Below are 15,845 nucleotides of genomic sequence, written 5' to 3' on the forward strand. Positions count from 1 at the left end.
TTTAAAAGATGAGGTTATATTCCCACCTCTGTTTGATGAGAAATTACTCACTCATGTCTGATCTATCCGACTCAGAGAGAATGCAAATTCGGCTTCACGGACTGTAAATGTTTTACTACTTGTTCCATCATGAAAAGGCAGGATTGTTGGAGTTGCACATCTGAAAAGTTTGTATTATCGAAATAAAATGTATGAAAGCAGTTTGAATCTGGTTTGTTACTCATTTAATTAGTAGACTATATAGTAATTGCTTCTGTTTTTCTTTTTTTTTTTAAATTATTATTCCACATTGGAGCAGCAGAGCAGCAGTCAATGTTGAGGTGGGCTACTTACTTGACTACTTATTTCCATTTGATGCTACATTTGATACTTTCGCTCCACTAGGCTACATTTCAAAGGGGAAATACTCTTATTTAGTTACTAGTTACTTTTCAGATGAAGATTTGACAGAATGGATGATAAAGCCAGCTGTTAAAACACGTAAAAAAAAAAAAAAAAAAAAAAAAACATTTTAAAGGAGCTAATACAAACAATGAATTAACGAACTATGGAAACCAACTCTTTGATGCAATGAACTAACATATTGCACGACTTTTTGTAAACTCATTTAGAATTGTTGATTCCACTAAAATGTTCGGGTTAGTAATTGACAAGTTTTTTTTATATCGAAAAATGGAAAATTTGGATTTCAATGTAGGGACAAAGCAGCATTTATCACGAACAGCTGAATATTTTGGCAAAACTTGTAATTTACTTATTTTTTTTGATTTTTTTGATTTTATACACTTTATTAATCCCCGAGGGGAAATTTCTTCAATAATTCAATAATTCAAGAATTGCAAATTTGGGTTTTGATTCCCTATTTTTTTTTTTTTTATTTAATTTAATTTTTTTAGTGTTGATTCAGTTTGTCAGTTAATGCTTCATATTTTTCTTTTTTTTTGTGTGTGTAAGTTTCTTGTTTATCTATTTGCGGGTTGCCAATAGCATTTGAAAGACAGCTCGTGTCATCAGTAATATACATTCACAGTTGGATATACTGTGCATTTTATATTTTATATTTTTTTGCTGCTATTTTATTGCTTTTCTATTATTCTATTATTATCATCGTATTGAAAAAAAATTTCCCCTCGGGGATTAATAAAGTAACTACCTAACCTAAACCTAATCTGGCAATTTAAAAACGACAACAGGCAGCACATCGGACGCCACTAGCACGGGCGCAGACGGGCGCAGACGGGGGAGGGAGGGTCCATCGGTATGAAACCAATGTCGCGGGCCTGTGACGTCCTCTTTACCCGCTGCTTGAGAGTAGAGTCGGGTGCGTCTCCTCAACTCATCGCACAATCCGCACGATTTATCAAACATCTTCACTTCAAATTTCACCCGAGTGAGTCGTTTGCAGCGGATAATAACTCCCCCTCCGTGTCTCTTCTTTATTACAGAACTTTAAGTCCACCATCCATCCAAAATCTACGATGGCCGAGGAAGGGTGAGCGTAACGCTTCTTTTTTTATTTTTTTATTTATTTTTTTATTATTATTATCGTTTCAAACCAATTAAACGGCACCAAGACTTTTGCAATTTGAAAAATACCGGTCGTGTAACGTTTTTAAGGTTGTTGGTCGGTGCGTAAAAATAATCGTCACCAACGTTATTTTACGCGAGCTAAGTGGCTAATTTAGCCGAGATGCAGTGCACGTGAAAGAGTGGAGAGATTTCCAGGAAAAAGATTATAATATAATTTGTGGACAGCAAAAAAGGGGGAAAAAACAAACAAAAAAAAGTCTTAATACTGGATCAAAACTTTTAATTGGTTTTCTTAATGCAGAATAAACCCAACGAGGAGTGTTGCCGGATCCAGGAAAATGAATGTAAATGACTAAAGTTAAGACAGTTTTTGATCAGAAGTGTTTCCCTTTTTTTTTAATTCTTCAGCAACATACTTAATTTAACAGTTTTTTTTATTTATTTATTTATTTATTTTTTAAAATAAATGGAAATATGAGTTTGGACCAACACGTTTCAAAACCATGATGTGCGATGGGAAAGGGGGCAAACAATAACGCAGACGATGAAGTATTCAAAGTTTTATTGCTTGATCAACATCAGCACGCCGGTTTCGTGCCTTTTTGTGTGTCAGGGGTTTCTCCATCAACCTGGAAGTTCAGCAGAAGGCGTGAATCAAACGTGTGCTGGGAGATGAATCTGTGGCAGCATGAGGAGGCGGTGTTTGATTGCGTTTTTGTTTTTTTTGGATAGTGACTTTCTGCCCCTCTTGACCTGCAACTGTAAACACTCCTGTGGGATCATTGTTCCCCGAGTTTAACCCAAAAGTTTGACGCTTCCCTTTGCATCACAGCAGTGTTCACTGTTCAGGTACAACCAGACAGTGCCCCCTTTTTTTTTTTTTGATCCACCGTCATGCAGTTGGCTTGTTGGACGTGAAGCTTATCGCGTAAACACGGTTTTACTGAAGTGCTGGAGCAGCGTCGCACTTGTGAAGGAATTGGAAGTTGAGTTGTAGGCCTCCTCGCTCTGACGCGTGAATGATGATTTGCATGCTTTTGTCGGGATACCCCTTCGCTCTACTGAGCCGACATGCCGGAAGCTCAACCGGGATGATTAATTCATCGTGCCCATTTTCTGAAAAAGTATTGAGCTTTATTGTGTCTTTTAAATGTTGTTCGATAGCATTGCTGCTGGAGGTGTGATGGATGTCAACACTGCTCTCCCCGAAGTGCTCAAGACCGCACTCATCCACGACGGCCTTGCCCGTGGTATCCGTGAGGCTGCTAAAGCCCTGGACAAGTAAGTTTAAAAGAAAAGAAAAGGAAAAATAAAAGTGTTTTGTCTTCTCCTCATCTGTGATGTATTCCTCTACTGACCAGTAATGTGGAAGCCGGTCGTTGACGCATAAATTCCGTCCGTGTGACGTTGTTTAAGCCTTTTTTTAAAAAATTTATTTTATTTTTTTACTGCGACTTACTTCAGTGCTCTTTCGCAGGCGTCAGGCTCATCTCTGCGTCCTTGCCGCCAACTGCGACGAGCCCATGTACGTCAAGCTGGTGGAGGCTCTCTGCGCTGAGCATCAGATCAACCTGATCAAGGTAATGAACTGGTCCAACACCACACTGATTCAGGGTCAGCTGTTATGACACTGGTGTGCGTGAACGGTGGAGATGATGGTAGCATGATGCTGTGTACTGCTGTATCGCTGATGATAGTTTGGCTCCCTCTACTGAACACTGTGAGGAGATTGCCACTGTTACCCAATTTCTGTCTGAGATCCAGTCGTGTACGCACACTGCCACCGTTTTAAGCCAATACCTTGAGTCAAACCTGTGTTTATCAGGACCAATGTGTGATGTTATAAGTATATATAAAAAATGAAATAATGATCATTTCTAAATGGGTCCTTTCTGAAACTTGCATGGCATATTGATGTCCAAGGTTGCAACACTTTTTTTTTTTTTTTTTTTTTAACTGTTGCAGGTTGATGACAACAAGAAGCTCGGCGAGTGGGTCGGACTGTGCAAGATCGACCGTGAGGGAAAACCCCGCAAGGTGGTGGGCTGCAGCTGCGTCGTGGTCAAGGTAAATAATGCTTGTTTTCTTTGTGCCAATTAAAAATTAAAAAAAAAAATGAAAAAAAATGACCTAAAGGAAAACTAGCGTAGAGTAACTCTTAAAATTCAGTGGGATATTTGACAATGCTGAGCACACAGTTGAGAGTTTGGAACGGATTTGCCAGTCAAGTGCAGCTGCTGTGCCTCGTGCCATGCAACTGGTGTTAATTCCTGGCGAGATTACAGCCCGAGTACGAGCCCCTTCACCTACCTGTGGTGTCTGGGGTCCCTGAGAATGGCTACATACAGAAACACGGTTTCTGCGAGCATTGCGATCGATACTTTAATAACTCTGTTGTGCTGTCAGTCTGTGTGAAAGAAAAATGATGCTCGAGATGTCCAGCCTGTTTCCTCTTGTTGTTGTTGTTTTTTTTACAGTGGTGTAGCCACAAAACGATGGAGTCAGAGGTTGGAACTGTTCCACTGTCAGAGCAGCATATCCATACAGTTACTGCAACTAAGAACAAGCAGATGTAGAAATTGTATGGGATGCCGGCACACATTATGAACACAAAGTTCTCTAAATTTAAAAGCATCTCAGTGGAAATTTGACATGAAAGTCTGGAGTTTGAGATTAGTTGTTGTTAATGCAGTGAACTGGTTGGTGAGTGTTGGGAAGCTGCTCGTCTTATGAACCAAAGCTTGACGGCTACATTAAGGTTGATATTGGTTAAATTATTGGATATTGTTCCCTGCAGATAGACTGACATGAGTTTCTAGATAACCTCGTACATACCAACATACTTTGTCTGAAAAGTTTGCAGAATCATTCACGATAATATGAATGTATCTTTTAATATATTAAGAATATTTTTTTTTTTTACAGAACCTGAGTTGCTATTTACAGACTGAAGAATGAGAATGAATTTTTGTTTAACACAATATTGATGGCAAACATGTGTTATTGCTGACATAAGTGTATTTATTTTGTTAGTTGTACGTTTTGGAGTTATTTTTTTTTTTTTTATTTAGTCCTAGTTTTGTAATAGTGTCTATTGTCTAATAATTGCAGATGGATTGTGGTTGTATTTAAGAGCCCTTTTGCCCACCTAGTTTTCTTTCCATTTTTGAAATTTCTTGTTACTCGTTTGCCGACGTACTCCGATGCAGGTGTATCTGCGATAACCTTTATGTGCCACGCCGACGTAGCAGTCAGACTCTTTAACTGTGTTTTTCTGCCCACAGGATTATGGCAAGGAATCTCAAGCCAAGGATGTCATTGAGGAATACTTCAAAGCCAAGAAATGAGGTGTCAATAAAACGTGGAAACAAAGTTCTTGCCTCCGGTGTTGCTTTACCGTTGATCTGATATTTAGATCAAGAGTGAGTTTTGTCAAATCAGGCCAACAGACCTTTTTTCCACAGCAGTCATTTCGAATCACCATTGTAAGGAAAACAAAGGTGTATTCATGAAGGCTGCATTTCACTAAAGGGAGGTCCTGCGGTTGCATGCTTGTTCAGTCATTTCTTACTGGGACGCACAATAGAACTGAGCCATCGTAAATACGCCCATGTAATACCGATAGTGACAAATCAAGCGTCTCCGTGAAAAAGTTTTGTCTGGTCTGACGTGATATTTCGGCATGTGTACAACAAGCCTTCCTGCTTGTGCAGGGAATCAGTTGATGGATATGAAGTATAAACCACGAAGGGAACATTTGTGCCAGTGAAGGGACGGCATATAAATTCAGTCCAAATTATGGGGTATCTGATGCCATAATGAAAAGTAGGTTTGAAGTTTTGTCATCAGATTGCTGTTGTTGATGCCAACGTGACACGACATTAGAATGCTTTTGCAAATTGTATTCAGGATTTCATTGAAACACATTATGGAAGAAGATGCATAGGTCATTTGGGTAGGTTTTCTCCTTTATATCTACATACATAGACAATTCTGAATAAAGAAAAGACATTCAAACACATTAAGGCACAACACATCATGATGCACATCTTCAACCTCCCCCCCCACCCAGAAAGAAACAAACAAATACAAAAATCCAGAGGAAAAAAAAAAAAAAATCAAGATCCCCAAAATTAATTTCCTTCCCTTGACAAAAAAAACCCCCCAACATCCACCACTGTCCTTTAAGTTTAATGTAAATAATTTACACAAATTTCTACCACAGACTGCATTGTTGTGTTGTGATTATTATACCACCAGGAAGAAAACACTTAAAAAAAACAAAAACATTATCCCAGTATACATAATGCTGTCTGTACAGAGAAGCCCTTCAAATTAATGCTTCGGTTGAGGATGGTTCATCCCAGGTGACCAGCCAGTCCTCAGTGTAACCTGGGTGCTCGGACCACAAACACCAGACATCAAGGAGAGAAACATCCTCCCGGGAGAAGGGGAGGTCTTTTGCCTTGGACAGTTTCAGTCTGCCACAGCTGCATGGACAGTAGACTGGGTTTTCACAGAGGTTTGTCCCCAGCATCAGGACGAGGAGGGCTGAGCGGGGCGGGGGGGTGCGTTGGGTAGTTGCAGTTATTCCTGAACCCTCTGTCCTTTTCTCTACCTCTTTGTTTCTTAAGACCGTTAAGAGTTTGTAAGTCCAGACATTCAAAAAAAACAAGACAGGGAAAAAAAAAAAAAAAATCACAGAAACAGTTGCAGTGTAGTGTGTTTTGTTCTTAAATAGTGATACAAAAGAAGGGGGCTGCCTGGCTGTCCATGGTAACGTTGCATGAGTCCATATTGCTATAATAGTTACAGGTACTCAAACTCCAGTGCTTGGTGTAATGCCAGCAGGTCAGAGTGACTGGATATCCTCCAGAAAGGCATGTTGTGCTGTGGAGTGGACACACAGGATTAAAACCACATGTACTGTTGTAATAGTTGCACACCACCACCTAAAGTGATGCAAGCTACACTACAGTAGCTTGCTTTGCAATAGCACCGCAAACAAAATCCATGCAAGTCTAAGGCTTAAAGGAAGAGGTTTGTCATTTTGGGACGTACGCTTGTTCGCTTTTGTTCAGAGGTTCATGTTAAGAGGAGAAGAGTGATATCGCTCTGATGTCTGCCTGTCAATAGAAGTCTACATTCAGCAGCCTGTGAACTTAAGCTTAGCAATTAAAGTAGGAAAAGGCAAAACTGTCCCTGCTGTATTCCCCACATTTATGTGGCACCTAATGGGATAATGACAACGGGTCTCATGTTTCCCAGCTGCTTATTGCACATAACGGAACCTGAAAAAGATGTTCTCTAACTCTGTTTAGTTAATGTGAAACTATATGGGCTAAACAGCTGGCCTGGCTCTGTCAAAAGGTATAAAAAAAAAAATCTACCAAAGATCATTCATTATCATGTAATATCTTGTTTGAGTGGCACTTGCGTGTAAAACAACTTTGCAGTTTTAAGAAGGGCAACAAGACGTCACAATGAAGCGACCAGAGTAAACGCGTTTAGCTGACATAAAACATCCAATTGCTCTCACACGTTGGTTTTTTTTGTTCAAACTCCGTGAGATGTATTGTGTTCATGAGTTTTAGAAACGCTGCACGAGTGATTTTCTTTTTACTTTGAAACAGAGCCAGACTCGCTATTTCCCCGTGTTTTTTGATCTTCATGCTAAGCTAAGTTACCCGGCTGCTGCCTTACATAAGAGAGACATCAGAGTAGTATCAGTCTTCTTATCTAACTCTCAATAAGAACGCAAACAAGAGTATTTGCCAAAATGTCGAGCCATTGTTTCATAAAAATCCCAGCACCTCGTATCATGAATGAAACCCAAAAGGTGGAGAAGAGAGGATTTGTGTTCTTAAACAAATAGATCCTAGTGTAATAAACTTTAGAGTAAAACAAATAATCTCTCGTTAATTTAACTCAACGTTTCTCTGAGAAGTATAATAAGACATCACATTACCGGACAACAAACAGCATTGTTGCTTTAAACAAATAAGATCGTTCAAAGCTGTGTACATTTGGTCAGCCATTTATTTATATGAAAAGGTGATGTCACTTAAATTCTGATTAGGAACGAATGACCCAAATGAACCAGTTTCATTTTGAGAAATTAGCTGCATGTGGCTTACAAATTTGGTATATTATATCAACCAAGCCTCAAATTTTCAGTCTGACATTTACAATCAAAAGTTTTCTTTCACGTCGTAAAAAGGAAAACAAAAAGCTGGAAATTAAAAAGTGAACAACCAACACAAAACTGCAACAGCAAAGAAAGGCAGGCTTCGTCCAATCAGAGCTCACACTGCGCGGAGTAGGCGGGGGGGGAGGGTCACGGTGAGGTTGCGGGTCCATTACCTTTTTGGCCGCCTGCTCCTCTTCCACACCATCCCCAATTACAACATACACTACTTTCCTGCCAAACCTTTGCATTATGCGTTCAAAGCAACTCTCTTTTCCTGCAAAAAACAAATAAACAAGGGGAGGAAGGAGGGTCACAAGGTCAGAGGGGTCAAAGTTTAGAAGGCGTTTGTTTACCTGGCTGGCGGCATGCTCTTCATCCTTTCCATCGCCAATCACAACATATGTAATGTTAGTGCCAAAGCGGGAGACTATACGCTCAAAACAGCTCTCCTTGCCTGGAGACAAACAAATGGCTTTCACAGGTTTTTCCTTTGTTGTTTAGATGGAGATAAAAACACAGGGAGAGGCAGAGCTGTGTGCATCGAGGTAAGGTGAACACACACACACACACACACACACACACACACACACGCGCGCACACACACACACGCACACACACACACGCGCACACATTTAGAAAGACCATTTTCCCACAACAGATCGCTCAATCTGATTAATCCTGACACCCACATGGCGCATCCCGAGAGGTACTTCAATTCAGAGAAACACAATCAATGTGGTTGCCACAACAACCTGAACAGCAGATGTGATTGTGAGTAATGGCAGATGTCACACTGCATATTTCATATACACATCATGTCCTTTGCTTAAACCAGTATTTCCATTTAAATAATGTATCTGGGAGTGTATAGGATAAGGCATCTGACCTCAACCATGAGTGTCCTAAATGTTATTGCGAGGTTGTCAAGGTTACCACATTGTTATGTCTATTTAAATCAAGCCTGTGGGGCTGAACTGTGTGTAAGAAAAGCTCACAAACCACACGGGGACACACACACAGACTTGGCTTGGGTTTTTCTTTCCTAAAATGTTTTTGCTCTCTATAACCTATATCCCCACTGCTGTGCTTACTTGTGAACACAATTGAATTATTATTCATTCATTATTATTATTATTATTATTATTATTGCCAAGAAACTTTTCACGGACAAGGAATCTGTCTTGGTGCAGTGGTGCACAACAGTCAAAAACTAAAAAGGCAAAGCAACGTGCACCGACACACCGAGGCAGCCATCCGTAGCGCCATCTCGAGAGAAATGCTGTCCTTTAACACGGCCATTATTTCCCCTCACTGTTGTACAGCAGCTATAACTGTAATAGTTCATAAATGGTAGAAATAATAGTAGTTACTTCTTGGATTAATCAATTAATTAAACTAATTCAAGTGAATTTAAATTCATTAATTTCAACTGTGTATAGACGATTGCATGTGGTCTGATGTGATGTCACTTCAGGTTGTCTTTTCAACTGTTTAATCCATGACATTTTTTTTTTTGAAATACTGATTTCATTTTACGTGACTATACTTCATTGGCTTGAGAAGATTTGAGCAATCTCAGAATCCATCTCCTATCGGCCTGACAGGCTCGTCTCTACGGGCTGTGGCCGATCGAGGCCCTCTCTCCATCCCGCTCTCTTTCACGCTGGTCATTGTTCACAGTCCAATTAGCAACTTGAGACACAAAAACAGAGTTGGTGTTTGGAACCATTCTCTATAAACAGATTAGCATGTAATAAAGTCAAAATGCAGTGGGTGGACCATTCATGAAACGCTGGAGGGCTTTCAATTTGAAACTGATACAGGAAGGCGTGACATTTGGACAAATCAATTGTGTAACCTCATCACTCACTCACTCACTGACATGTTTGGGTTTTCTATGGCTGACCCCGCTATTGCGTTGCAGCTAAAAAAAAAAAAAAAAAAAAAAAAAAGCTAATAAAAAGCGAAAAAGGCCGATGGGTTCTGAGATTGCATTTTGGTCTTCACACGGACTATTTACTTGCATGAAACCCAAAAATCACACTCAAACGCGATTGGTCAATAGGAGTCGGACTACAAACAGAAACCAGAACACTTCGAGTAACAAAATTTTGTCCCAACTGCCGTGCGCAGAAAACTGTTGACAGAGAAGAACATTTGAGTAAACTGGATTTTGGAGACAGATTAAATTCTCAGTTTCACATTGTAGAAGTAAAGGAATAACTGTAAAGTTGTGTAATATGACATAACATTACTGCCCATCAGTCAAAAGATTAACAACCAACAGTGTTGTGTGAATGAGGAAAAGGGAGTACGTGTAGTACAGTAATTATTACAACCATTTCATATGTAAACTAAATTGTAAAGTGACACCGTGTTGTTGAGGCTAGGTGTGTATGTGTAGGTTTGTAACCAGCATGTGGTGTTTTACCTGTGTAGAAATTTAAAGTGCATTGGGTTCAGTCACACACATAAAATGGGTGTAAAATAAAATGTTACAAACATTTCCAACCAACCGTTCAGTGAACGTGAGCCCAACTAAATCAATGAGTTTAATATTACAACAGGATATCAATGATATATGGAATAGATGAAGAAACATTGAAATAACAGATAACCAACAATATGTCTTTTTAACTGTTAAAGTACAGTTAACATCAAATTATAGTCAATTATTATTGAATGACTTTCACTATACATTGGGCTGTAATATTACCATTAATATTCGATTATTGTTTAGAATTTATGGAGTCTGTGTGTGTATGTGTGTGTCTTACCTATTTTTGTTGCACTGTAAATGTTCTCGACAGGGAAAACGGATCCCAGACTATATAAGAGAACTTTAGCCAGAGCTGGTATGAGCTGCGTTGTGGTCACCAACACATTTACACAGTTACTCCTGTGGGACAGAGAGAACAGAGAGAACAGAGGGAACAGAGAGAACAGAGAGAACAGAGAACAGAGGGAACAGAGAGAACAGAGGGAACAAAGAGAACAGAGGGAACAGAGGGAACAGAGGGAACAGAGAGAACAGAGAACAGAGGGAACAGAGGGAACAGAGAACAGAGGGAACAGAGAGAACAGAGGGAACAGAGGGAACAGAGAGAACAGAGAACAGAGAGAACAGAGAACAGAGGGAACAGAGGGAACAGAGGGAACAGAGAGAACAGAGAACAGAGGGAACATAGGGAACAGAGAGAACAGAGAGAACAGAGGGAACATAGGGAACAGAGGGAACAGAGGGAACAGAGGGAACAGAGAACAGAGGGAACAGAGGGAACAGAGGGAACAGAGAGAACAGAGAACAGAGGGAACAGAGGGAACATAGGGAACAGAGAGAACAGAGAGAACAGAGGGAACATAGGGAACAGAGGGAACAGAGAGAACAGAGGGAACAGAGGGAACAGAGAGAACAGAGGGAACAGAGAGAACAGACCATGTTATGCACAGAAGCGGTGGGTAAGTGAATTGATAGACGAATGGACCGATAGAGTGATGAATGGATCTTTAATAATGTCCTTGGGTGCTGAATATGGATCAGTTCCAACACTTTACATTTTGATGGTACAAATGGGGAGCGCTAGAAGAGAAATCACAATCTGTGAATGAAAGAATAATTCGAACAGAGAGTGGCACCTGGAGCTGATGATGGACAGGGACTTGAGTGCGTGGGTGAGCCAGGAGTCAGTCAGAGCCTCCACTTCTGCTCTGAGCTGCAGCCAGGCGTCTCTCTTAGCAGGACCCAGCAGACCTAAAACACAGCAGCAACTTATTTAATCGAAGCAGTCTTCAAGGGTCAGACCCATGTGGATGTTCTCATATTGGCCCTTTTTTGAGATATCGCCAACTAGTTGTTGGTATCTTTTACAAACTCTATAAACTGTGTTTACTCACACAATAATTTGTGTTTAATAGTAAAATGGCTTTGTAAAAAGCTTTTAAAACTCATATTATAGTGGCCTTTTTATAGTGGAAAGTGAGTGAACAATATTGGTTTTTAGACTCTACTGCAAAACCATGTCAGGAGCAAATATGAAATATCGTTTTATTTTGGCATTAAATGAGTCAAAATTTGGGAAATGGGAAAAACAAATTGGCCAGCAGCAGCTTTGTTAATGATATTTGCTTTCATGAATCCACATTAATCAAAAAACACAACTACATACATACTTTACATACTTTTTTTTTTTGCATCTACTGTTTGTACATTTGAATGTATTCATGTAATATTTGACTTTAGGGTGAGGATTCTTTTAATATTCCTTCCGTTATGCCTTCAGATTCCTATAACTAATTTCAAGTGACCCCTGTCCGGGATATATAGATAACACAGGGCAAGTTCATTCTTTTGGTGTATGAATCTTTTCAGACAGACCATTAATGAAATGTCAACGATTCTCAGGTCTTGTAAATTTACAGCTTGTATAAACAAAAACTCACTACTGTATGCAGTATCTCCCTCTAACCAGTCCCGGTATCCAGGTATTCTGATTGGCTTACCCCCCACATTGTTTTTGTACGTGCTATACAACTCTTTGACCCGTCGGTAGCGGAAGGCCAGTTTCCTCATCCAGTCGACCCCGCCGCGGACACCCGTAGCCAGGCACAGGTTGGCGCTGGTTGCAGCTGCATGGAAGCCATCAGTTGCAAAACTGTAAGTACTGTCAATAATAATGATATGTTTTATTTGAAAAATCTGCTCTGGTAGAACAAAAAGATGGTTATTATTGTCATTCAGTACTATGAACATAACTGTCAACATTTATTTGTAAGAATGCAAATCAGTATTTACTTAAAAATGTATTCATTCATTATTAATTACATAAAATGCAGGGAGTAAAGTAATATGTACACATTTTTATGCATGTTTTTTTAAAATATCAAATTAATATATTATTGACGTTAACAGTTGGAGTGAATTCACGACCTATGGAAGACAGTAAACAAACACTGTCAACTGTTGACATTTTACAAAATTGTGAAGTGTAAAATAATCACCTTAAGTCCTGGCCATTGTCGTCTGATGACACGTCATCAATATGTACCTGATCACATTCCTGTATACAAGGACACAAGTAACACATATTATAACCAAACATCATGTATTCAAATTAGAATGGAAACACATTGTAGCACTTACAGTATGCTTTATCACGTTCCACCACTAGAGGGCAGTAGTAATATTTAACTGAATGTCAGCCTGACTACAAGAAACTTTTAACTTTTTCATGTTGATCTTTGTGCAAAATTTAAATACCATGCAAAAACTCCCACCTTAAAATAACACCATTAGAAATGCTAAGTGTGTGTTTTGGTAGTGTCCGTCTGAAAGTGTCTCACCTCCAGGTCATTAAAGAATAAGTGTGTGTCAGCCAAGTTGAAGATCATCTCCTCCATCCTTAGACCCAGCGTTACTGCCATGGGAGGGTCCTAACAGAGGAGGAAGATAACATCATCATAGCATCACCAAGACAACAGATTATTGCCAGGTCGTTTACCATGATTTCTTTTCATTTCTAGTCCCATAAAATCCTTTCAGGTTTGTCCAAACTTTTCCAATTCACACCACTGCTGCCCACCACCCCCTTTTGTATCGTTGGTACGTTCCACTCATCACAGCAGATGCTGACAGACAGGTTGCACTTGCTCTGTCCCATCAACATTCCTAAAGTTTGCAGGCAGGACAAGAGGAAGAGTGTGTCACTTCGTGCGTGTATTGCAGAGAGTAGGTAGCCTCAAAGGGAGACGCTTGGAGTGCATGTGTTATGTGCGTATGTGCGTGCGTGTGTGCGTGTGTGTGTGTGTGTATGTGTGTGTGTGTGTGTTTGGGAGAACGCAGCCCACTCTGCCAGCCCGGGGCTCAGCTGCAAAAACCATCATCTGTGATAGGTCAGCGAGGGTCGACAGCTTACCGCACGATTCGCTGACGCTGTCAGACGACCAGAATAGAAAGAAACTAACAGGAAGGAGAGTGAAAGTGAGCGAGCGAGCAAGCGAGGCACACAGATATGGAAAGAGAGAGGGATGGAGAGCATTCATGAGTGAGAAAATGCAAAAAAAAAGTTTAAAGATGTGAATTGTGTCAGGCTCTCCAAACAGTTCCAGATAGCAATAGAAGCAATTTTGACTATTTTTTTGTCCTACTTTCCTGTCAGTCAAAGAGAAAAGAGGCACTTAAGTTTGTCTCTCAGGTAATGATTATGTTGGCTCCCGGCCAAAGGAGAGTAACCGACTGTGTGGTTTGGGTTCCATAAAAGCTGAAGTGGCTTTTTTTTTGGTGCCAAGTTCAATCAATCCCAGAGAGTTGCTAAATATTACTTTGGTCTATCAAGTGTAGCCTGAAACAATTCCACTCTCCACCTCTGCTGTTGTCATTTTAGCTCAGAGAACACTCCATGATTATCTGACCATTATACTTGGTTGTTATAACTCTTATAGTGAGAAATGAGGAGTGTGATGGGTATGAATATGTGTATTCATGAAAGGAAACATCATTTTGAAACAGATGTATTCTCAATGCCGTATGAGAAGGGGCACTTAAGTCTTGTGGTTTCTATGTCAATAGTGTAAATGCTATTTTGGGCGAGGTGTGAACAGACACAGCTGCCACGATATTTCTCGAGGGCAGCGGCAGAAAATGAGGTGAAAAAAAATGCTCTTGCAAATATTTTCAGGGAAATTTTTAGAGGATTATCTTATAATTTTCAATACGAATGCTTTATTGATCATTATGGGTGAATGTAGACGAAGCTTGCAACTTGTTTTGCACATTATCAGATTTAGAGGGTACATTACTCGCTTATTTGAGTCGCTGAAAACAAATTCATTATTTGTTTGTAAGTTCAGACTTGAATTGAGAACGTTTTTGCATATGTGCTCACCTGCATTGTGGCATTACTATTTGAATTCAGTGTTTCTCTACAGTAAATATATCACAATCCAAGCTGAATTAATCACAAGGCCACATGTGTTCTCCCTCTCATTCACATGCACACACTCCGATTTCCAACTCTTTCTTATACCCATTAAATTCCAATTGCCAAACATTAAATTCCACAACTGCAGAGCAACTAGGAAGCATATCAGTGCCCACAAAACGTATCTGTAAAACCAGGTTCTTTGTGACTCTGTGCAAGCCTGATTCCAAATTGTGCGTGCGTTGTGCCGGCTTTTGTTCAGCTCCCAAACAGGAATATCAGAATGGATTTGGGATGTTAAACCCGCTCAGGCAGGCTGGTGGCTGCTCCGGTGCCCACAGGAAACGACATCACCCAATAAAAATCTGTAGCCTTGGCCGCATTGGATGATCCCAGATCAGAGCCAAGAACTATTAAAATACAGGGAACTATAAACAGTGTAGCTGTTATGCGAGAACGCGAGACCACCAAATAAGTTCACAGAGAAAACTGGAATAAACATCAGTTCGAGGAAGAAATTAGCACATTAAAATATGATTAAACTGTTGAAAAGATTTGACAATTATTAATAGCTACATTTAAAGACTCATTTTATAATGTATGTGATCATTGTCATAAATTGACCGGAACATTCCTGCAGTATTTGATGTAGTATTAGTAATCTACTGAGCGAAATGAAGCTCGTCCACATTGTGTCTTCCATGTGAGTTGTGTTTTTAAAAGGCTGCGTGGGTTTGTTTTCAGAGGTGTGGGTAGGGCAGGTGATAAGTGTGCTGTCATAGTAATGTTACTTAAATTCATGTTTGCTTTCATTGATTGATAATGTTGTCTTCACATCTTTCCTAAAACCTTCCCCTTACCGCTTTATCCTTAACTGACGTTAAAATTGTTGTGTGTTTTTTGGAGAATGTTAAGCTTTTAGTGATAATTGACTTGATAAATCTGGAGATGGAATCTTAGCTTTTTTCCTGAAAACCATAAAGTCAAAGTACTTTCTTCAGTCCAGAATACCTCCTGCAGCTCTTTTTGTCATGCTGCGTACATCCTCAACAACCTTTGCACTTCCTTCACAAGGGACGGTGGCCTGACAGGCAAATTCTGGGCCAAAAATGACCAAAGGGCTTTCAGTGGTGCTCACTACATTTATTACTTTGAACTCATAAAAAATAACAGAGGGTGAGCTAAATAAGCTTATCATCATTTTTGTA

At 39.8% G+C, this 15,845-nt stretch overlaps 2 protein-coding genes and 1 non-coding gene across 12 annotated transcripts in view; 2 read left to right on the forward strand and 1 right to left on the reverse strand.

Annotated features, from left to right (window-relative positions):
- Nucleotides 1-1,259: 1,259 nt before the first annotated feature.
- rps12 (ribosomal protein S12) lies at nucleotides 1,260-4,902 on the forward strand. Its single transcript, XM_069158317.1, has 6 exons — nucleotides 1,260-1,321; nucleotides 1,446-1,492; nucleotides 2,695-2,811; nucleotides 3,008-3,110; nucleotides 3,496-3,597; nucleotides 4,815-4,902. The coding sequence occupies exons 2-6, from the start codon at nucleotides 1,479-1,481 to the stop codon at nucleotides 4,875-4,877; spliced, it is 399 nt and encodes a 132-aa protein (XP_069014418.1). The 5' UTR covers nucleotides 1,260-1,321; nucleotides 1,446-1,478; the 3' UTR covers nucleotides 4,878-4,902.
- LOC138203777 (small nucleolar RNA SNORD100) lies at nucleotides 3,211-3,293 on the forward strand. Its single transcript, XR_011178742.1, has one exon. It is a non-coding gene; the product is annotated as a small nucleolar RNA SNORD100 (small nucleolar RNA).
- A 550-nt stretch (nucleotides 4,903-5,452) lies between the features above and the next one.
- eya4 (EYA transcriptional coactivator and phosphatase 4) overlaps nucleotides 5,453-15,845 on the reverse strand; it is a 45,224-nt gene continuing 34,831 nt past the window's right edge. For 4 of the 10 annotated variants that reach the window (XM_069158310.1, XM_069158308.1, XM_069158307.1 and 1 more), the window contains 7 exons: nucleotides 13,061-13,150; nucleotides 12,719-12,777; nucleotides 12,221-12,381; nucleotides 11,357-11,471; nucleotides 10,498-10,619; nucleotides 7,894-8,174; nucleotides 5,453-6,420 (listed from right to left, as the gene is read on the reverse strand). In XM_069158310.1, the coding sequence (XP_069014411.1) occupies nucleotides 6,340-6,420; nucleotides 7,894-8,174; nucleotides 10,498-10,619; nucleotides 11,357-11,471; nucleotides 12,221-12,381; nucleotides 12,719-12,777; nucleotides 13,061-13,150 (909 nt within the window). In that variant the 3' untranslated portion in view covers nucleotides 5,453-6,339. The remainder of the gene's footprint in view (nucleotides 6,421-7,893; nucleotides 8,175-10,497; nucleotides 10,620-11,356; nucleotides 11,472-12,220; nucleotides 12,382-12,718; nucleotides 12,778-13,060; nucleotides 13,151-15,845) is intronic. The other 6 variants (XM_069158313.1, XM_069158315.1, XM_069158311.1 and 3 more) reach the window with 3 other exon arrangements.

Source organism: Embiotoca jacksoni, unplaced genomic scaffold (genome assembly GCF_022577435.1).
Source record: "Embiotoca jacksoni isolate LCO1_2020_lvr unplaced genomic scaffold, fEmbJac1.0.p SCAF_23, whole genome shotgun sequence".
In the NCBI taxonomy this organism is placed as follows: Eukaryota; Metazoa; Chordata; class Actinopteri; family Embiotocidae; genus Embiotoca; species Embiotoca jacksoni.